Below are 22,201 nucleotides of genomic sequence, written 5' to 3'. Positions count from 1 at the left end.
GTGGTGTTTCAAGTGTGTGCTGTAATTGGATCCTACATAGAGAGATATGTTAAAAACTTTTTGCAAAAGCTTGTGTATACTAAGAAATACAATTACTCTACTTAGTATTTTGGACAGAAATGTGTTTATTTTTCATGGACTCCAGAGGGCTGGAGAGTTTCTTGCATTCTGACTTCCTTTATTGTATTTTCTTAGGACATATTTTATACAAATAACTAATCTAAGAATATTTGCCCTGGCATACAGAACTACAGATGCATTTAATGTCTTTATGGTGATATTCCTGCCACAGCTTCCCCCAAAACTCTGTGGAAAAAACCCACATAGCTTGCAAAGTACTGCAGTAGAGCACAAAATCTTAATTTATGTATGTTTATTCAATGCATGTGTTATAACTATTGAAGCAACAGAGGATTTGAGGATACTAGTAATGACTAGTTCAAATAATACTATAAGGTCTAGCTTTGTATTTTTCTTACTTATTTTGCTTTAGTGGGCCAGGACTAGATATGAATGAAATTGCAACTGTAATTCTTAAAATCATCAAGTAATTTGGGTTGGAAGGGACCTTAAAGACTATCAGTTTCCAACCCCTTTGTATCAAAGAATTATTTTTCAGCCAGTTTGGTTTTTTGGTTGTTTTGAGGGTTTTTTGGTATTTTTTGTTTGTTTGTGTGTTTTGTTTTGTATTTAAAGGAATCTTGGTAATTGTCATACTGATGAAATTGTCATATTGAGCTCCTATCCAACATCAAGGGGCAGATTCCTTGGTGTTGGGTAGTAGCTCTGAGGTGGGGGAGTGGGATGTGGCCTTTTCTTAGTTCAGTAGGGGGATGTTATATATACCTTACATGAAACTTTTAGTACCATTAGCTATTGCATTTTTTTTTTTCCCCCCAGAGAACAAATTCATTTGGAACTAGTAATACAGATTTCCCCCCTGGGGACCCTGGAATGTACCAGTTGGATGTTACTCTAAGAAGAGGACAGAATCTAGCTGCACGGGACCGTGGAGGTAAGTGAGCTGGTGAACACTGCCTTAATAATTGGGAAGTTGCATGTTCATTGGGTAAATTTATATATGGATACTAAAATTAAAATGTGCTGGGAAACATAACTAGTGACTGGCCACTGGCTGGATGTGACACCATGCAGTCACATACTCTGAGCCCAGCCATCCAGACAGTTCTTAACCCAGTGAGGAGGGCACCTGCCTAAACCATGGGCTGCCAGATTCTCCAGGAGAATGCTGTGGGAGACAGTAACAAAAGCTTTGCTGAAATCCGGGTACCCAACCTTTCCATCATCCACCAGGTACACAACCTTTCCATCATTCACAGCCTTTCCATCATCCACCAGGCAGGTCACTTGGTCATGAAACAAGATCAGCTTGGTCAAACAGAACCTGCCTTTCTTAAACCACTGTTGGCTGGGCTTGATCCCTTGATTGTCCTGTATGTGCTGTGTGATCACACTCAAGAGAATCTGCTCCATAACCTGCCAAGGTACTGAGGTCAGGCTGACAGGCCTGTAGCTCCCTGGATCCACTTTCCAGCCCTTTCTATGAATGGGCAGCATGCTGGCTAATCCCCAGTCATCTGGGACCATATATAAATAAATTATAGAGAGCAGCTTGGCGAATTCTTCCACCACCTCCCTCAATACTCCTGGGTGAATCCCATCTGGTCCCATAGACTTGTGACTACCCAAATGGCTTCACAAATCACTAATTCCTCTTGCATTACAGGATGTTTATTCTCACCCCTGTCTACCAGCTCAAGGACTAGTTTCCCTGAGAATAATTGGTCTTACTGTTACAGACTAAGGCAAAGAAGGCATTAAGTATGTCAGCCTTTTTCCTCATCCTTGGTAACAGTGTTTCCCCCTGCATTCAAAAAAGGATGGAAGTTTTACTTGGCCCTCCTTTTGTTGTTAATATATTTATAAAAACACTTTTAGTTTTCTTTCACAGCAGGGGACAGATTGAGTTTGAGCTTTTTTTCTCTCTAATTTTCTCTTTACATGACCTAATGACATCTTTTTACTCTTTCTTGGTTACCTGCCCTTTCTTACAAAGGTCATAAACCCCCTTTTTTTCCCCTGAGTTCCAGCAAAAGTTTCCTGTTGACAAGGCTTCCCTGACAGCTCATCTCTCAGCACATAGGGACATTTCCCTTCTGTATCTATAAGATTTTCTTAAACTATGTCCAGCCCTCCTGGACCTCTTTATTTCCCAGCAGACTCTCTGAACCAATTCCAGAACAGGCCAAAGTCCACCCTCCAGAAGTCCAAGGCAGAGGTTTTGCTCCTTACTTCACCGAGAATTAAAAACTCTATCACTATGCCCAAGATGGGCATTCTGACCACCACATCTCTCACCAATCCCTTCTCTACTCGCAAAGACCAGATCTAGTGGAATCTCAACCCTGATAGGCTCCCTTGCCAGCTGTGACAGGAAATTCCACACACTCCAAGAATCTCCTAGACTGTCTCCTCTCTGCTGTGTTGAGTTTCCAGCAGACATCCAGCCAGTTAAAATCTGCCACAAGAGCAAGAACTAGCAATTGGGAAATGTCAGCCAGCCACCTATACAATGCTTCATCCACCTCTTCATCATGGTTTGAGTGGTCTGTAAGAGACTCTCACAAGGATGTCTGCCTTGTTGGCTGCCCCTGTATCTTGAGCACTTAAACTTAACCATCACTATCTGTATACACTGAAACACTCCATGATATACAGAGCCAACCTATCACCTCTTCTTCCTTGCCTGACCCTTCTGAAGAGCTTCTGAACAGCCACAGCAGCACTCTAGTCCAACAAGTCATTCTACCATATTTCTGTAATTGTGACTTGTCTTACAGCTTTTCTACTGCAGAATGACCTCCTGTTCCTCCTGTTTGTTATCCCTACTGGGGTCATCTGCTTTAGCTATGTTATCAATTTCAACCCTGACGCTGGTGTGAGCCCTGCTGGGCTCATCTTTAGTGAGCGAGGTCTTATCCCCTTCTCCCTTCAAACCTAGCTTACAGCACTCTCAATCAACCCTTCCAACTCACAAGCTAGAACCATTTTTCCTCTTTTAGATGTTCCAAGGCTGTCAGCAAAAGACTGATTTTTCCCTCTCTTGTCTTCCTACTCAGTACCACTCCCATCTTAACCATGCAGAAGTTCCTGGTACAGTCAAGGGATGCTTCATTGCCGAACTGTCTACATGAAGTCAAGACCTAAGAGAATTCCTGAGGTTGTAGAGTGGTTCCAAGGAGGAGGGCAGTGGGCACACCATAACGTAGTGTCCATACACTGGATTAAATACATGATTTTTGACTTCAAAATCATCACCTCTGCTTGAGTTACCAAGGAACAAGTTAGTTGTGCTAGACAAAACATTTTTGTGCCGCTGAAATTCTGCCCCAGGAATTACAGGTGAATGAATGTAACACAAGAGACCACCATTTTCCATTGTTGTAATTTTTTGAAACAAGGAGACATTAACTTCAGTTAAAGAGTACTGACATCTTGTGGCTGAATGAAATAATGCAAAGAATGCTGCTCATAATCCTTCTAATTTATGTTTAGAAGAGCATATTGCAGTTTTAAGAAAAGCTGTTTCTTTTGAATGTATTTTCCAGTGGATACGAATGCAGAGTTCTAAAATCTGCTGGTCCCTTGAAAAGCCCTAAAAGTTAAAGGAAAAAAAGAAGCCTTGTCTTACAATTTTGCTGCTGTAAATGAAGATGCAGTTATGACTGAAGCTGGAGTTACTGTTTATTTTAAGATAGTCTTCGGTCAATTAGTCTCAGATGCACTCCTGGATGACTGCAAGTCTCTGTGCCCACCCGCCCTGAGACTCCTCCTCTCACAGGTGGTTCAGTCCTTGTGATACTTCCACATACACATCCTATGCATTCATATAGCATATTTAACATTTTATTATACCCACCAGGGTTGTTTTTCTGATCACAATTGTTAATAAGTTGTTTGAAGAGGCTTTGTACAGTGCTCTCTGGTGAGTAGGTGATTGTTGCAGAAGGCATGTTGAGGGCTTTGTGGACAGACTTTAGAATTAATTTTCTCATTGTGAGTGCTGTAGGAAGTGAGTCTATATGGAAAAGAAAAGCTTGGACACAATAAAGTCAGTGAAGACTTACACTGGTGGCATCGGTGGAGTATGTGCCTTTTCAAAGGCACAACGTAATTAGTTTAATATTTTTACAGGAGAAATTTTAACTTTATAATCTAATTTTTGTTGCATTAATATAATATACTAGCCCTAGTATAGGACATAATTCTGTTAACTAAAACAAATACTGACAGTATTTCATGTATGACTTTGAGAATGGATTGCAAACAACAGAAAGTGATACAAGTGCACATTTGATGTTAATGGAGTCAATTAACTGAGTTAATTAACACCCTGGAAAGTAATAGATTGTGGCAATAAACTATTCTTTTCATCTGATGCGGTTTTGAATTTGTCTATCTATAGAAATTACATTTAGTTCTGTTTGAAATGATTTAGTCTCCATTTCCTTTCTGTATTACAAAGACAAAATTAACAGTATATATATGTATCTTTACCAGGAACAAGTGATCCATACGTCAAGTTCAAACTTGGAGGAAAAGAAGTATTTAGAAGTAAAACAGTACACAAGAACCTCAATCCTGTGTGGGAAGAAAAGGCTTACATTCTTATAGATAACCTAAGAGAACCATTGTATATAAAGGTAAGATACCAGCTTACATATGTCTGATAAATTAGAATGGAAGAATTATTGGAAGAATTCAGGCTTTGTGATTTTCTGTATACTGGAAAATTTATTGTGCAATAGTGAAGACTACAGACTAGTTAGAGTGAAAATTATTTAAGTTTTATCTGTAGAATGATGATGTTAACATTTTTAAAAGTAGAAAATACAGGCATTTTTGTTTACTTCAGCTCATAATTGTTTTATATTTCTTTAGTGTGATTTTAGCAGAAGAACAGAGAAAGTAAACTGTATTTCATGACCCATTTCATTTATGGAAATATCACTGCATAATCTTGATATGAACCATAATCTGTCCCATTAAAAGCAATTCCATGCTGACATCAGGTTTTGAGCATTTATTGAGATGCGCACCTGATTCTCCAAAGTTTTCTAATTTTTCTGTTTGTATGGAATACAGTGAGTTTGCTTTTATGTTTCATACCATTTTCTGCTCTTACAATTTTTACATTGTAGCTCTCCCTAGTAAATCACAGGTGAGGATGATTTTGTCATATTAGAGGCACCAATTATCCTGAAATATCAGATTGCTTGAGTTTAGATCAAAAAGTGGCCAGCAATGTCCTGACTAATAAGCAGCAGTGCCACTGGTATTTCTTAAATGTTGGTATTGGAATGAAAACCAGAAAAATTGTGATGATTGTTTTATGCCCACAGAAGATAAAGGTGCTTTTCTGGCCCTGGTAGTTTATGGTGATGCAAAAGTGATTCTTAGTTGTATAAAACAAAGTAGATAAAAATTATTTTCCCAAAAATGTATTTAGAAAAACTGTAGTCCTGGGATTCAAAATAAAACATGCATACATTGAAAATACTTTGGGAAGTATGGAAACTTGGCTTACCTATATGATTCTCTTAGTTGATCTGAAATTACATGAAGTTTTAGATCAGTATTAGTCTTAATCTAAAATTCATGACAGAATTTTAAACTGAAATGCCAAATTTTAGATTTTTTTTTTGTAGAGCAATGTCACTTAAACATCTTTTAAGTATTAATCAGTATTACGTTTTATGCTAGTCACATAAACTACATCATTACTAGAAAAGCTTAGAAGCTAAACAGAATCCTCAAATGGCATTTTCATGCCTTTATTATGTTCAGTGACTCATAAGGAATGAACTGGTGAAGGAGAGAGGAGGATGCAAAGACTTGCAATGTAGCCACCTGTTTTAGTTTATTTATGCCGAGTATCAGGCCTTCAATAGGGTGTGTATTTTTTCCCCTAGGAAAAGTGTGTCAAGTGGTATGTCTGTTGTGCTTGCACTCTAAACACAGTGTGTGAAGTAATTTAGGTTTTACAGCTCATTCAGATATGTTAAGACATGATTGAATTTTACTAAGCTAAAATACTTACTTGGTATTTTTACCATGATAATTTGTAGAGGGAGAGAGAGGGAGAAAACAATTTTGACATTGCACCATGAACTGAGATTTCATATTATGTTTTCTTTTCCCACTGGAATGACTAACAGATATAGAAAATGCAAGGGTGAACATTCAGGTAGATTGATGCATGTGAGAGACTTGTGCTTACATACTTGTATCCAACCCATTGAGTTGTGCAGCTGTGCTGTAGCATTTGGTCCAAAGGATTTCTGTTACTACTGTCTTAACCCTGTCCATATTAATTTATTTGTAGAAGGTGAACTGTTTTGCCTTCTGGAATAGCTTCTGTAGTACAATAGTAGAAGTACTTATACCTTGAACCTAGTCCTGTCATATTCTCTATTTTCTCCTTTCTCCTTAACACGTCTCACTCTTACTTAGCTGAAGAGATGTTCTCAGAAAACCTCATATTTACTCAAAAAAGTTAATTTACCTTTAAAGTTGATTTTGATAATTGATCTTGCCCCTTTTTTTTGATTTTTAAAAATTTGTGTTGCATCTTTTCTTTGTTGCTGTCCATCTTTTTTGGGTTTTTTCCCTGCAATAGCTGCCTCTGGATTATTTGCTTTTCTTTCTTCAGACTTAGGAAGTTATAACCCATCTCAAGTAATACCTTGTGATGTACTGGCCAGATTCATGTCTGGATGTCAGTAAATTTATCAAGGTATTCTCTCTTTTAGGTAGCAAATTAAGAGGCAGACTTCTCCTAGTAAAGTATTAATTGTCATTCTTCCCTTATACATACCCCTTCAGTTTTAATCTTAGATTGTAATGTTTCTAACCCTTGAAAATTACATAGCCTTAAAAATGTACAATTATATTATTTCAAATACTGATGCAAGTGTTATAATAAAAGTGGAAGCACTTTTCATAATCATATCCTACTCTCCTGCTTCCACTTTGCAGGATTCATAAAGGAAACCATGTAGAAGAAATCAGTGATTCTGCTTAGCTTTATTAATTGTTTTGATCTTCCTTCTTTCAGTGCCTATGTTTATAAAAATTTTTTTTTCATTTTTATAAAATTCCTGTAGTTCACGTGCATAGTATACACCAGTGTCTCTATATGATGCAGTCTGATTTATAAACAAGCAGTTTCAGACTTGATTCTCTGGCCAGAAAGTTTCATGTTACTTTCAGGCAGTCCTGATTCAACAAGAAAGAGGCATGAAGCTACAGCTCTGGAAAAAGTGTTTCAAGAATGATTCATAGTCAGAAAAGCTCTAAAGAAAGAAATATTTCAAGTACTAAAAAATGCTTTTGTGCATCATAGGTATTTGATTATGACTTTGGACTTCAAGATGACTTCATTGGTTCAGCATTTTTGGATCTCACATCATTGGAATTAAACAGGTATGGCACAAACAAGCCTATGGAATAATTATATATTTTTATCTGCTAATATCATGTTTGTGGAGTTGTAAGTAAAACATTATGCTAGAAAATAATTACAGAAACCTATACAGCATAAAACTAACTAAAAAAACCCACTTATGTTACTTATGTTTAAGATATTATTGTATTATGAATGTTAATTTATTAGCTGATTATGCACATTTTCACAGTGTCTATGGAGAGGTTCACTTTGCAACCATGTTAATCTTGTTTTCATATTAGCTTCATTCACAGCATTGCCCCCTAATGTTTGAAATTTTTTGGTATTTTTAACCCATTGATGTTATATTTTTTATTTAATTACTTCAGTACATGTAATACAGTACTTAATGCAGAGTAAAAGTATTTAGTATTTTTATGAGCATTCAGCAGAAATACTTATAAGTAGAAATAGTGCAAATTTGTGCCACTGTTTTCTAAGTAGCTTTGTATTAATTCAGATGCCTTCAATTCTTATGACTGAGAAATTTTATTATCTGAGAGTCTGAAATCCAAGTTAATGACAGGTTTTGTCTCCTAGGCAAACAGATGTTACTTTGAGTCTGAAGGATCCTCATTACCCTGACCATGATCTGGGAAGTATATTCCTGTCAGTTCTGTTGGCTCCAGGAGACCAGCAAGAAGCGGTAATTTTATGTATTTTAATAAATGTCATCACTCCTGTGATTGATCTCTGGTTGGATGACATAAAGCACAAGAGTAAATATCAAATTATGAGATTAATTTGACTTTTCTAATTCTTTAGATAGCACTGAGCAATGTTTCTGGTATAGTATAGCATATTTCACCTGACTTGAATCCTCCTTTATATAGTTAATAAGAAGGGATTCAGATGGATCAGGTAAAGTCAGTTGTAGGTGAATAGTGGTGATTAATATGGACAAACATCAGTAAACCATTGGTTAAAGAATTTTGGACCTAGTCTGCTATTTCTAGATAAGAGTATTTGAATCCTATTCCATATGAAAAATAAAGTTGAAAAAGGTAGTGTTTCTGCTTTTTGACAACTAATGTTAAAGGATTATTTGATGCTTTTCAATTTTTTGAATTTACATTTCAATTACAAAGCTGTATAATTTTCTAAGTTTATTGTAATTCCTTCATCTTACTTTTCTGAGCTGCATAGTTGTAAGTGAAAATAGTTTCCAAGTTTCTAGATACTCTTAGTTGTGACAAACTCTTTCTATTATAATTGCCTTGGTTTGAAAAGACAGGTGTCTGCTAAGGAAGGCAGGAGTCTCCCTTGAAATGAAAAATGCAACCCCCCCCTCCGAATAGTTATAATTTTGAAATTAAGGGGGCTCTCAGGAAAAGATATGGAAGTAGGAATAACAGTTCTTTATTGGAAAAAAAAATGCAGTAATACAAGAAAACACCGACACAGTCACAATGCAACCTGACACCCTGTGTGTCAGGGTGTTGGTAGCAGTCTGATTAAATGGTGGCTGCAGTCCTCCTGGAGTGACAGGTGTGGTTCTGTTGGAGCAGTGATCCTGTAGAAGGGTGTAGTTTTCCTCTGAAGGTCCAGTGGTAGTGTAGATGGGCCTGGTCTTCCTCTGGGAATCCAGTGGAAAAGAAAGCTGCTCCTCTGGGAATCCAGAGGGAAAATGCTGCTTGTGGTGTTTCAAATCTCGGAATATATCCAGGTAGGAATGCTTGGCTCCTCCCCCTGGGTGGAGCATCTCAAAATGGGATGATGTAATTTTATCAGTCAAGGAGTGAGTCAATGGCCCATGAACAGAAGATATCGCCCCGGTGGGAGGATGGGTTGTGGAAGAGATAAAGAAAACTGCCCCACCTGGTTTTAACAAGTGGCCCAATTAACAGAAGATAACTGCCCCACCTCTAACAGATGGCAATAGAATACACACCCCCAGCCACATCTTGCATTTTCCAACCTAAGACAATAATTTACTGGCATTTGTGACTTTTCATGAGCAGTAGAACTATGGCAGAAACAGAAGAGATTATTCTCACTTTGAGAAGTTGTAAAATAATATGGGTTCCTTTGGCCTCAGCTAGGCTGTAGGGAAGCATTTGACCTTGCAGCTAAATTATGCTTTAAACATGCTGTTTTAAATTGAAGGAGAAGACTCCACTAAGCAATGGAACCTGTGAAATTGGAGCAGTGTTTTGTTGGATTTTTTATGCCAGTCTCTTTCCCACACCGTGAGCCGCTACTGTGCAGCCACAAAACTCAGTTTACTCACAAACTTTGTCCAGGCCCTCGAACACAGAGACACATGCACTCAACCCTCCCCTGCACCTGCAACATAGCCTAATTTCCAGAATCCTCCAGGAAGAAGACTGTTTTTCATGCCAGAACTTATGCAGGAGGTATTGGGGCATTTACCAGAAGAGTCAGGGTTATAATCCCCAGTTGTTGCAGGTCTCCACCTCTGATGGACTGTACATCACAACCATGGGCCACGATCACCCATGCATCGCTGAAGCCACGGGTGGTGGTATATTTCTTCTATTGTCTCTTTTTCTTTCTTTTTCTCTTTTGAATTTTCCACTGTTAAGATGATCATACACTCTAAGACACCTAGAGATGCCTTTTCCAACGTTACACTTTTTTCCCCCCTCCAGTTATGGTTTTAAAGCACTTATTCTAATAAAATTTTTTGTTACATTGCTTATTTAACATTGCTTTGGTTTATCCACCCCTAAGGATCCATTAACAATGAACCTGTTTGCCCTGCCTCAGGGACGGGTTGCAGCAGAGGCCAAGCATTACTCTGATGAAAATGTCCATGTATATGGTCAGCTGCATGGTTTTTGCAAGAACATATATGTTTCTGTATGCTGCAGTGTGAGATATCCTGTTGCACACCTGCGGAGTACTGGCAGGTTCTACTAGTGTTCTTTTTACACTTTTCTCTCGGGTAGTATGAAATAGCCTAGTAAGTCAATTACTGGAGCTAGGCGTCTAGTATGTAGTAATGCAAAGATGTAGAATTTTGGAAATTATTTCATCCTCTGTTAATTTTCCTCATGGCACTCTGTTAGCACTTAATATAAATAATGAAATATGGTGGTAATGGGCATCTAGCTTATATAAGGAGTGTATTTTCCTTTTTCGTTAGCAATATGTTTGTCCATGCAGCTCAGAATTCTGTCTTGCAAATTTACACCACAAGAGTCTTTTTTACTTAAATTAAGAAATTAATTTAATTTTGGATTTTTTTTCATTTGAGTAAGACCAGTCCGATCTGAGTCAGGTGGTACTTGCCCTGTTTTTCCAAGTTTCTTTGGCACTATGCTGCCACAATCCTCAATCATGCAACACAGAAACACTGTATTTTTATGTGGTATAACATTATGTGGACAGCACAGGTTTCCTTTCTTCATCATACAGAGAGGGTAGCTACTGTGCTGCCTCCTGTTGTCTGCTAGTATGCCAAGTGTTCTGGAAGTTTAGAGGTGAGAAAGTGAAATGAAGACACTACAGTGTAACATGTTTTTCATATGGGTGTTCAAAAATTAGCAACTGTATGTTGAAAGTATTGGGAGACTGTAGTTTTTCTGGTTAGCAATTTTTTTGATATCCAACTGACTGGTTATAATAGGATGAAGAATTTGGTTTATGTTGTTACACGTTTCATTATTAGATTTTTTAATTTGACTCAACTCACCAAATTTTCTTCCCATTTAAACTACTATATAGAACTTCAGTCTGAAAATGCCCAAGATTCCAATTAAGAATCAAATGCCTAATCTCAAGCTTAATATTTATTGGAAACGAGTCTTCCCAAGATATGGATCACAGAGCAGTTCTGGTGAAGTTGCAATAAAATCAGAGAATTTTGTTACAATGCAGGGAAGATGACCTACAAAAATAATATGTAATTGCTGTATGTTTAATGTGTTAAGGGTTTAATAGTTCAAGACTCAATTAGCTTTTTTCTGTTACTACATGTGCTTAATTATTTATTAGCTTTTAAGTATATTACAAAATCTATCACTCCAGTTGAACTGTCACCTTTGGCTAGTTTTGAAAGGTTTTGTAATAATGATGATATTTTTATTGAAGTGAAAGGGATTTGAGGTCAATATATTTTCAAATGTTATATTAGAGGATTAAGACTAATTCTTGTCTACTCTTGAAAATGTCCAACATATAAAGCTGCACTAAAAGCAACTCCCACATTCCCAGTCTGTGTAGCATGCTGTTTGAATGATTGATGATCCCCTTCTACTTAGATATTTCTATACAGGTAGTAATTTGGGAATCCTTGAAATATATAAATAAAAACCTGAGCACTTTTAAGTATGCATTAATGACTGATGCATGGAAGACACAGATACACTGTCTCTTCACATCATGTGTAATGTTTTCCTGTCATTGCAAATTTCCTTAAATCCTGTTGGTTTGATATTCCTATATAGCATACATTTCAAAAATTAATTTTCTCCTGGATAGGTTTTATTTTGCTCAGGTGATAACTCTCATATTGCTTTCAGTTGAGAGTTGCAAGTAATTATGTAATTAGGGTAATACTTTACCACTTTACATGACATGTGTGTTGTCACACATAAATCGTGTTAAATTGTATAGCTGAAGATTACAGAAATTGCCTGGAAGTTCTTAAATTGCAGTTATTATAATTCCATATGTTTAAAATGACTGTTTATTAAGACCACGAGGGAAATGCAAAAATAGAACAGCTTTAAAACAAGAAGTGTTAGATTTCCCATGCAGACACAGAAACCACATGGTGTTTTGATCCTGTGTTTTGGGCAGGTCTCTAGCCATATTTCAAATTGAGCTCTTTAAAACAAGACTTGCTGTTTGTGATGTGTTGTTTGGTAACTTTTTAATGTGGATTATACTTTCCAAAGAGATCCTTTCACTGCCTGAGCTGCAGCGAGGCTGTTTTGGAGGTCATGCACTGATGTGCAGGTAAAGGAAAAGTCTTCTGAGGATGTGTTGTTGGAGGACAGGTCTCACAAAACATTTTATTGGTGTTTCAAAATAATGTAGCTGTATGTTACAGGAAAATGCATCCTCTCACACTGCCTAAGAAATATTGATGCTTCTGGAGGATAGGATACTCCAAGTGCAAGTTTGAAATTAAATGGGACAAATTCAGGCGCCTAGTTTTTGCCTGTCTGTGAGAGAGGTATTGTTGCATGTGATTTTAAAAATATGCAGCCAATTTGACACAGTAATAGATTGTTTTGGATGAAGACTTGAGGCTTGAAAAGAAATTATAGAGATATTTGGTCCAGACAGGAGCATTTTTTCCCTTAGCGTTCTGAAAAAAATTCTGATGAAACTCAGATTTTATGTGAGCCGACTGATGAGATGATCTTGAGAGTTACAACTGGAAAGCCCCACTTCCTCAGATCAAAACATTATATTTTGGGATTCGGATATCAATTAACAATATTAACTTAAATATACGATCACATAACTGTATGTAAAACTATGTTACACTGACTAGGAAAGAGGATTATTTATTTTTGAGTCCTGATGAACTGTGAAAAGCAGTGCTTAAGGAGTTTACAATTGTTTTTTTTCAGTAGAAGATAGTGGACATCATTTCAATCATAAAGAGATTCAGTAAACTGGTTTAATAAATAAGGAACACCTTATTTTAATTTTGTAGTACATTCTATTAGAACAAAATGCAGAAATAGCCTGCAGTTATTGAATACTATTGTAAGAGTATGGGCAGATAAACAAATCAAAATTTCTAGAAAATCTTGTCTGTATCTTTGCCATTTGCTACCTGGTGCTTGTCCTAAAGGCATTAAAATGTGAATATTTAAAGTAATAATCTTGTAATCTCTCTTCAAACTATGTACATAAATAGAAGGATAGCATATCTAAAGTTATTAGAAGTCCTGTTCTTTTGACTTTTGACATGTAAAGGCAATTGATTTGTTTGATTTATGAAAAATCATAAATCATGAATCAAAATTAATTAATGAATTATTTCTATATGACTATAAAAATTAGAAATGTTTTAGTGTTCAAGGGAAGTTTAATCTATTTCCAGCCTAATGCAGTAAGTTGAAGTAGCAGTAGTTCCAACAATTAATTTGTGTTTGCTTTGTCCTGTTTAGCACTACTTGTCCTTTACATTAACACCTCATTTCAGTTTTACTGTTTGGTAGGACAGATAGCTTAGCTAATCCGTGCAGACTAAAAAGATATAAAACAAATAATTATGAGAGAAGTATGTGTATATAAAAATGTTAAAACATGTCAGCTCTAAAGATTTGTTAATTTTAACTCTATTAATAAAATAATGTGATTATGATGTACTTTCTGTATTTTTCATTAATTTCTCATTTTGATGACCAGTTTAAAAGAACTCAAAAGTAGCAATTGATTTTTTTTCTTAGACCTACTCCAACAAAGCTTGTTTTGTTACTTTAATTCTGACAGTGTTTATTATTTCCTTTTGGATACATGTGGTGCTGTGTGTGACAGTGTGCTCTTTGTGATGTAATGCATGTATATGGACTTCCTGGAGATTCTGTTTGGTGTTGTAGTCATGGGTGCCACAATGCATGTGAGTTTTTCTGGCTCTTTTTCCATCAGCATTCAGCACACAGATTCCACCACTGGAAAGCCTGCAGTAAGCAAGTTCTGCAGAGCTGCGTGTCACCCATTTCTTCACTACCACGGCTGTTCCCTGCCTGGGTCTTAATGGGCAGTTTTCAGCTATAGGAAGGGACAAAGTTGGTAGCTTGATAAGAAGCGTTGACTGGGGACCAGCAGTGACTGGGGACAGCTGTTCATCACTGCCAGCAACCTAACAAACAAAGAAAATGGAAAAAAAGGAAACATATGAGTTCTACTTGAATATTGTTATTTATTGAGATTAAAGTTTAAGGCATTGGTTTTTTCCTAAAACAATCTATCTCAAAGGATGCTTTTTTTTTTTTTTGCTTCATATAGAACTATTAACACTAGCATTCTGTCAGTTTGCTTTCTGTCTTAAATCATGCATTGCATTATTTATTTATTTATTTGCCAGAGGGACATTAACATAATAGAGAAAAACTCCAGCAATAGACTCAGGGCATGGAATATTTTCAGATTAATAAGTTCCATGTAGATCATCCCTAGGCTATATATTTATTTTATTGGCTTTTAAGGATGATTGTTGTGGCTTCAGCTTATCCTGCTTTAGCTGATAATGAATGATGCCATTTACTTTCTGAACTCCTCAGAGTTGAAAGAGTCATAGAGTGGTTTGGTTTGGAAGGGACCTTAAAGATCATTTAGTTCCACTCAACCTCTTCCACTAGATCAGGTTTCTCAGGGCCCCATCCAGCCTGGCCTGGAACACTTGCGGGAGTGGGGCAGCCACAACTTCCTTGGCTGACAAATTCCAGTGCCTCACCACCCTCATGAAGAATTTCTTCCTAGTATCTAATCTAAACCTGTATAGTTAATTCAGCTGTCACACTTCCTCTGTTCCTTGCTCACAGCCTGGTCTGAAGCTGGATTTGTGCTCTGACCTGTAGCTGTGTAGGATTCAGAAATGACAAGTAAGGGAGGACCACTGCTGTGTTGAACGGGACTCAGGAACTCAGATTTTCTTCAGGGTCTGCCATGAGCCTCAAGCTGGCAAATTCTTACATGCCTCTCTAGAAAAATGAAGTAAATGGCATTCTCTAGCTTAATAAAACATTTAGTATATTTTCCAAAGGCACAGTGCGACAATTATTATTAACTTACTGCAGAGCACTTAGGACTTAACTGTCCATAGCAATTAAAAAAGTTTCCTCAGTGGCTAGTTATTCTTCTTCTCGCAAAAATCTATGTCTATTTAAAAAATCTCTGGGTATTTCAGAAATAAAATCCCACACACATTTTCTATCATTTGAATTTTTTCACCAAAATATTTCCTTGCTAATTTCTTAGCAAGGAAAATATTTACATTTCAAAATTTATTTCCATTATCTGAAAAGGCAAGTGTTTTTGAAATACTTAATAAAAAATTGTAATTATGTTTGTTTTCCATGGCGAAAATTTCAATAGAAATTAATGGCCTTTGATTTATTCTTACTCAGTGTCAGTAAGAGGCTGCTAAACCTTATTAAGTGGTATAAACTAATTTCTTTGCATTTCCACAGAAAAGCTTTAAGCAACAGTTGTGTTTACAGATAAACTTTCCCCAACCTACTTGACCAGAATATCTTTTTTATTTAATGATTAGGAATCTGTCGTGTGTACTTCGGCTCCTAGAAGTGCCAAGGTTTTACAGATTGTTTAGATAATGGGACAGGAAAACTGAGATTTGGCTTTTTCAAAGAGTGAAAATATGAAAGAGTGAAAACTATTTTTTTCTATTTCATGTATGTTATTATCAAACCAAAGGACTATTTCTACTGCTGTGAAATGAGCAAGCAGCGATAACTTTAAGGATTTTGTAATAGATTTGTGTCATCAAAAGAGCGTCATGCAGGTTTTCTCTTTTGTGGCTATCCCACAGTGAGTAAGGTATACAGTAGTATTCAAAAAGGTTGGAGTACTTCATTATTAAGAAATAATAAATAAATATTCAATTATCAGTCAGAATTGAAATCACTGTCTATCATGGCATAATTATTTATTTTCATTTTTAATCTAGTTCTTTCTGTCTTTTCTTTCTTACAAGTTTATGTAATGCATTGTCTCCAGAAATTAGACACCCATACCACCCAGAAAAGTATGCCTGGGTATGCACAGGGCTGCTACTTGTCTGGATTTATTTCAGTCTTGTGTGTATCTGTTGCTGGAATGTACATGTCGCTGCTTCAGTTGTAGTGGTGGTTAAATGTGAATTGCCCTGTTTGAGACTGTTGGCCTCCTTTTCTGTATTGCAGAGAAAAGGTAATAAAAATGCTCTATTTTATTTTCAGACAATGCTAATGAGGAAGAGTTGGAAAAGATCAAGTAAGGTAACTTTGTAACTTTTAGCATGTGGTCTTCTAGCTGGTGGCGTTGGTTTTTTGTTTTGTTTTTTAGAACAACTATGATTTCTTGACAAGCATGCCATATAGGACTGGAAACTTCCTGCACAGGATTTATTGCCTTCCCAAATGTGTTTTAATGACAGCGTTTTTGGCTTCATTAAATAACATCATGGTATATTTCAGCTTTTAATGTAATCATAAAACCTTTCAGCTTTGTCACAGCGCTTTAACCTGTCTGGAAGCCATCTAGTAACTTCTTGTAAGCGGCCAACATGTCCCGATTCCTGTTCTAAAACCTTTAATTTTTCAAGTGTAAACAATTTCCTGTATTAATGTGAACAAAGAATTCATGCCGAAGAGTATCTTTTATTTTCCTGTTATGTACTTCTCTTACTGATACGTGTTTTTGAGTGCAAAGTTTTCACAGTGAAGCTTCTTGAAGACAAATTTCCTCTATCACTGGTTGTGCACAGGTGGTAGTCATAGCCAGGCCTTACAAGAGCATAGCGGACTCCACAGAGCTCTTTAGAGGTCTTCAAGCTTTTCCCCTCTTAGGAGTTATGGATGTGATAAAAATGGAGCAGTGTGTGCTGTTTTCCACAAGAGAAAGGCTGAGAGTTTGACTGTAGTGGAATGCAACCAATATTTACCTTTCTTCTCTCTGTGTTGTTAAAAAGAGTGTATTTACTGCCTAGAGTGAATTAAAATTTTTCAGAGACTTGAGCTAGAGAAGTCGATAGAATTTACCATGTAAAGATGTTAAAATGAGAAAAAAATAGCTATGTGGGGTGATTCACTGATTTTGTTAAATTGTTTATTCTTCTAGCATATTGATGCGCAACTTTAAATAGGAGGTTATTAATAAACAGTGTTGTATATGGTGCTCATTTGACAAATATTTGCACTTTTTAGACATATTTGTATTTTTAACCGTGAAACATAAAAGAGAACAGTGTTCATAATTCTTGAGTTATGGGTGGGTTTTTCACACAGTCTGCTTCTGGGATGCAGGACAATACTCAGTCTGTTTCCTTTGTGAAATTTATGAAACTAAGATAATGGTGAAGTGATGATATGTAGATTTTTGATTCTCATGTGGTTCATGTAACTACAAGAAATATCTAAGATGCTCAAACTGAGGAGATAAGGAGGAGATGTGAGAATTTTGAGGGGTAGAACTGGTTTGCATCATGTAGGTGATGTGTTAACTCCTGATGTGCTGACTATTTTGGGTAGCATGTTGTCTGCATTTCAAACTGACAAAACTGTGAGCTTCAATAATTCTGAATGAACAGTGCAGCATGAGAGCTGGGAATTCTTGAAAGGTCTTCAAGTGAGTTATTTATCCCTGTTCTGTTTTGTTACATTTCTTGGATAGCATTTCATTCAGTAGCTGGCATTTTTGCAAACTGGCATATAAGAGTATTTGGCCAAAAATGGATGCATGATTTAAAAATTGCATTTTTTTCTATGATTGTCTTAGCTGAAGTAATATTTTAACCTGTAGGTGTAATGCATGTACAATATCTTACATGCATTGCTATGTTAATGATTTATATATAGAAGTAGGTCATTTAAAACACAGGACATAATTTGCCTGGTGAGTCTATTCCAGCATTCCAAATCTTTGGTTTGCTCTCAGCAAAAACAAATTTAAAAAATCTTCTGTTTACAAAGAATTCATTCAAAAGACTTGTTGTTCTCTGGGGTGTAGGGTAATCAATATTAAATAAGACTCTTATTTAATTTGCAGATTAAAATAAAAGATGTCTCGCTGTAGGTATATAACCCTGTTAGGTAACAGAGAAAATACCCTTTTTGAGATTTTTCTTCTTCAGGAAGTGTTTGTCTTGTGCTTCTGAGAGCTGAGAAAAAAACAGAATATTAGGATTTTTTTAAGATACCATTATAAAATTTCCTACATCTAATTTTGGGTCTGTCTAGACTTTATGTACACCTCTAATAAATTAATTTGTTTTTACATGTTATGGCACTGTTCTTTGATTTTGAAGTTTGTCCTTGAAGTCTACCTTTTTTTGTAACATAGGTAGCTTGAAGTTAAGGTGTAGCAATGCAGATCACTATGGTGTGGCTTGTGTTCATGAACTGCATGCCTAGCTCATGTTTTTTCCTATGTGACTATAACTATTTAAACAAAGCTATTTCAGTGAAGGCAATACCTTTTAGCCAAAGCATATGGAGAGAGAGCTCTGTCAGAAATATCTATTTCACTGAAAATTGCTTTCTTCTGAATGTGTCTACTTTTTCCATTTTCACATCTGTGGGAGAACTGCTATTAAATTGAGTTTGAACATGATCAGACCCCATGTTAAACTTCTTAGATTAATAACTCATTAAAGAAACACCAGGAAGACTTTGTAAATGCTTTAATTTGAGGACAAACTGATTAAACAAGTTGTTTAGCAGTTTTAGCCAACATATTATGGGAAAAATATATGTAAGATTTATCTGCTGTGCCTTCTCAAGTAACATCATCCCAGTAAAATCTGGAGGAAAAGGTAATATGTCTTCTTCTCTTATATCCTTTCTTCTGTTTCATATCATCAATGGTAGTTTAGAACTGAGACCACTAGTAAGTACTAAAATATAACAATACTCTAATTTATACTATTAATATGTGATGAGTTTCTATTAATACTATTGATTAATTACTATTAATACGTTTCTGAGTGACATTGATCAATTAGAACAAAATGTCCATTCTCACCAGAAATGAAGATAAATTAGTATGTTTTGCAACATGTATGAACAAAGATAAAAATACATTGTCATCCCAAAGTCATCAAATCACAGTGTGGTTGGGTTGCAGGGGACCTTAATGACCATCTAGTTCAACCCCCGTGCAGGGACCCATCCCATTTGACCAGGTTGCTCAGAGCCCCATCCAATATGGCCTTGAACACTTCCAGGGATGGGGCATCCACAGCTTTTCTGCACAACCTGTTCCAGTGCCTCACCACCCCCACAGTCAAAAATTCCATCTTTACACTCAGTCTCAAGCTACCTTCTGTCAGTTTTAAGCTATTCCTCCTTGTCCTATCACTCCATCTCCTTGTCTAAAGTGCCTCTTCAGCTCTTTTGTAGCCCCTTTGCTTACTGGAAAGGGCTCTAAGCTCTCTCCACATGCTTCTCCATGCTGAGCAACCTCAACTCTCACAGTCTGTCCTCTCCACCCTCTGAGCATCTTTGTGGCCTCCTTTGGACCCAGTCCAATAGGCCCATGCCCTTGTATTGAGAATCTCAGAGCTGGATCCAGTGCTTCAGCTGGGGTCACAACAGAGGAGAACAGAGTACAGGATGAGAATCACCTCCTTTGACCTGCTGGCCATACTTTCCTCGATGCAGCCCAGAGGGCCTTCTGTGTCCTGGGCTGCAGCAATATATGAGAATCGTGTTGAGCTGCTTATCCAGAAAACCCTTCAAGACCTTCTCCTTAGGGCTGCTCTCCTTCCAGTCTTTGCCAAGCCTGAAATTGTGCTTGCCTTAGCCCTGACCAAGGTGCAGAATTTTGCACTTTGCTTTGTTGAACTCCATGAGATTTTTGTGGGCCTCAGTCACAACTGAGAAGTTACTTCTTAAGCAACTGGGGATGAAAAAGTGTATTTACTGCCTAAAGCAAGTGAATTAAAGTATTTTTTCTTTGCATTTAGGTAACTGTATTTCCTTAATTTTGCTTTAGAAGCTTTTGCTCGTACTTTTAAACTGAAAAATAGAACTTATGAACACTTTAAACAAGAATGAATTGTTAAATGAGTGGCTTTCAGGTCTGAACTGATGACTGTTTTTAAAATTTATTTTAGAAACTTTTCCAAAAGTATTTGTGTTCCAGTTCCACAAACTAAAGTTCCAAAACCTATGATCTTAAAAACTGATGGTTTTATGCCCAACTCAAAATACTTAGTTTCTGTGGTTCCTGATTTGCATTTTCCTAATATCAAAAGAATTTTTTTCTGTTTTAAAATTGAAACAAAATGCTTTTCCACTGGAATGAGATGCCTCTTGAGAAGACAATAAAACTGGAAATAGCTAATCATGGTATAAGTATTGCAAGGACAAACATAAGCATAGAGTTGTATGATATTTCTTAATTGAAGGAATTTACAGTTGGTTCAATCTTTCAACCAGAATCTCTGAGCCATAACTCAAAGGAATTTCAGAATACATGGCAGAATTACTGCATTTTGAGTTCTTTGAAGAGTCTTTTAAGACTGAGAAAAACACCTGTGTTTTGTAAGCCATGAGGTTCTAGATACCAGTTTAGCAGCTGTAAATATTGCTTGAAGGAAAGCTACTAAATAATGGAAGTAAAAAACAGCCAGAATAGATAGGCCTGTTTGGTAGACATCTAATTATAAAAATTATGCAAATGTTTGATGAGGCTTATATTTGTATTAATTGTGTGTGAGTGATAACAGCTGATCCAGCTAAGAACAAAAAGAGCAGAGTAGCATTTTGTCATGGGGGTTTCATTCCTACATTTCCAGAAGTGTGGGAAGTTTCCATCAAGTTTTGGTTGCCACTATTTTTGTGTATCAAGTCCACATCAGCTTTGGGACTGTGGTGACGTTGGCTATCCCAGACAATAACAGGATCATTAGAAGACCCGTTGACTTTCATGTGTTGCAGCCACAATTTCCAAGGGGAATTACTGGGACAAAGAATGGAGGCGGTTAGGATTATGCTCGCACAGCCTCTCTGCAAAGTTCTTCTGCATACTGTTGTCCTGTATAAATGTTTTCACCCTGTTACAGAAAATCCAAGTCACAGTGTGTGCCACAGCCTGCGTCATACTACACCTGAGCTGCGTTTGGCAAGTACACTTAAATAGAATGCCAAATTATTCAATTTAGAAAACCACAAAAATATATGAAATGCTGCAAAAGTATGAGCTGTTATTACAAATATTGTAGTGTCACAATAGCATTGCTGTACAGAAGCAGCATCCGGTTGTTAGCACAAACTCCATAGACCAGACTTAACATGGCAGTTAAAACACTCAGGGGGTAGGGCAGTAGAAATTTTTATTAGCTGCAACTAGAATTAGAAGAACCTAAAAGCTAAAATTTAGTCAATAAAAAGTTAAGGAAAGCATTATTTCATATTGCAATAATTATCAATAGCAGTCCATTCAGAAAACTTCCTTAGTTACAATGAGGAAAAAATAAGAAGGAATCATCATGATCCCATTGAAGGCATTTCTGTAGCTCAGTGTCTATAATGCTGATGAATTCAAACCATTTCTTCCATTTCTATTTGCCTATAGTAGAAGGAGAATGAGAAATCTCCTTGTAATGCATGGTGTTCTCTCAGAACCTGAAAAGGCTGACTGAGGACACAGGCTGACCCCAGCCTTCTTTCCCCTCGCCAAACACTGTTCAGGAGACACACAGCTGGTCCTCAAGGTTTAAAAAGGTCTACTTCCTAACAATCTTGGCTGCAGCTATTACATATAATACTAAATGTACTCTAGTATAATCAGAACTCTAGTATAATCAGAAAACCATGTGGGGATATTTAAAATATTACTTTATGTATTTTGCATTGTGATAATGTAAAAATATTTCAATCCAGTTCAAACTCTGTTCTGACACACTGTGTAGGAACTACTTAGAGTAGACCTTTCAGGTCGTACTTTTGTTGTTCTAATATAGGAAAAGCATTGCAAATGCATGTGACCGTCTCTTGATTTTTTCATTGTTTTGTGCATAGA

At 36.6% G+C, this 22,201-nt stretch overlaps 1 protein-coding gene across 1 annotated transcript in view; it reads left to right on the top strand.

Moving 5' to 3' along the window:
* Nucleotides 1-907: 907 nt before the first annotated feature.
* The window catches only part of MCTP1 (multiple C2 and transmembrane domain containing 1), a 153,380-nt gene continuing 132,086 nt past the window's right edge, over nucleotides 908-22,201 (top strand). The window contains exons 1-5 of the mRNA XM_005423417.2: nucleotides 908-1,015; nucleotides 4,582-4,724; nucleotides 7,427-7,506; nucleotides 8,069-8,174; nucleotides 16,417-16,455. Coding sequence (XP_005423474.1) covers nucleotides 955-1,015; nucleotides 4,582-4,724; nucleotides 7,427-7,506; nucleotides 8,069-8,174; nucleotides 16,417-16,455 — 429 coding nt within the window. The 5' untranslated portion in view covers nucleotides 908-954. The remainder of the gene's footprint in view (nucleotides 1,016-4,581; nucleotides 4,725-7,426; nucleotides 7,507-8,068; nucleotides 8,175-16,416; nucleotides 16,456-22,201) is intronic.

The sequence above is a fragment of the Geospiza fortis genome, unplaced genomic scaffold (assembly GCF_000277835.1).
Source record: "Geospiza fortis unplaced genomic scaffold, GeoFor_1.0 scaffold279, whole genome shotgun sequence".
Lineage (NCBI taxonomy): Eukaryota > Metazoa > Chordata > Aves > Passeriformes > Thraupidae > Geospiza > Geospiza fortis.
The sequence above is the reverse complement of the archived record's forward strand: the minus strand, read 5'-3'. Positions and strand labels throughout refer to the sequence as shown.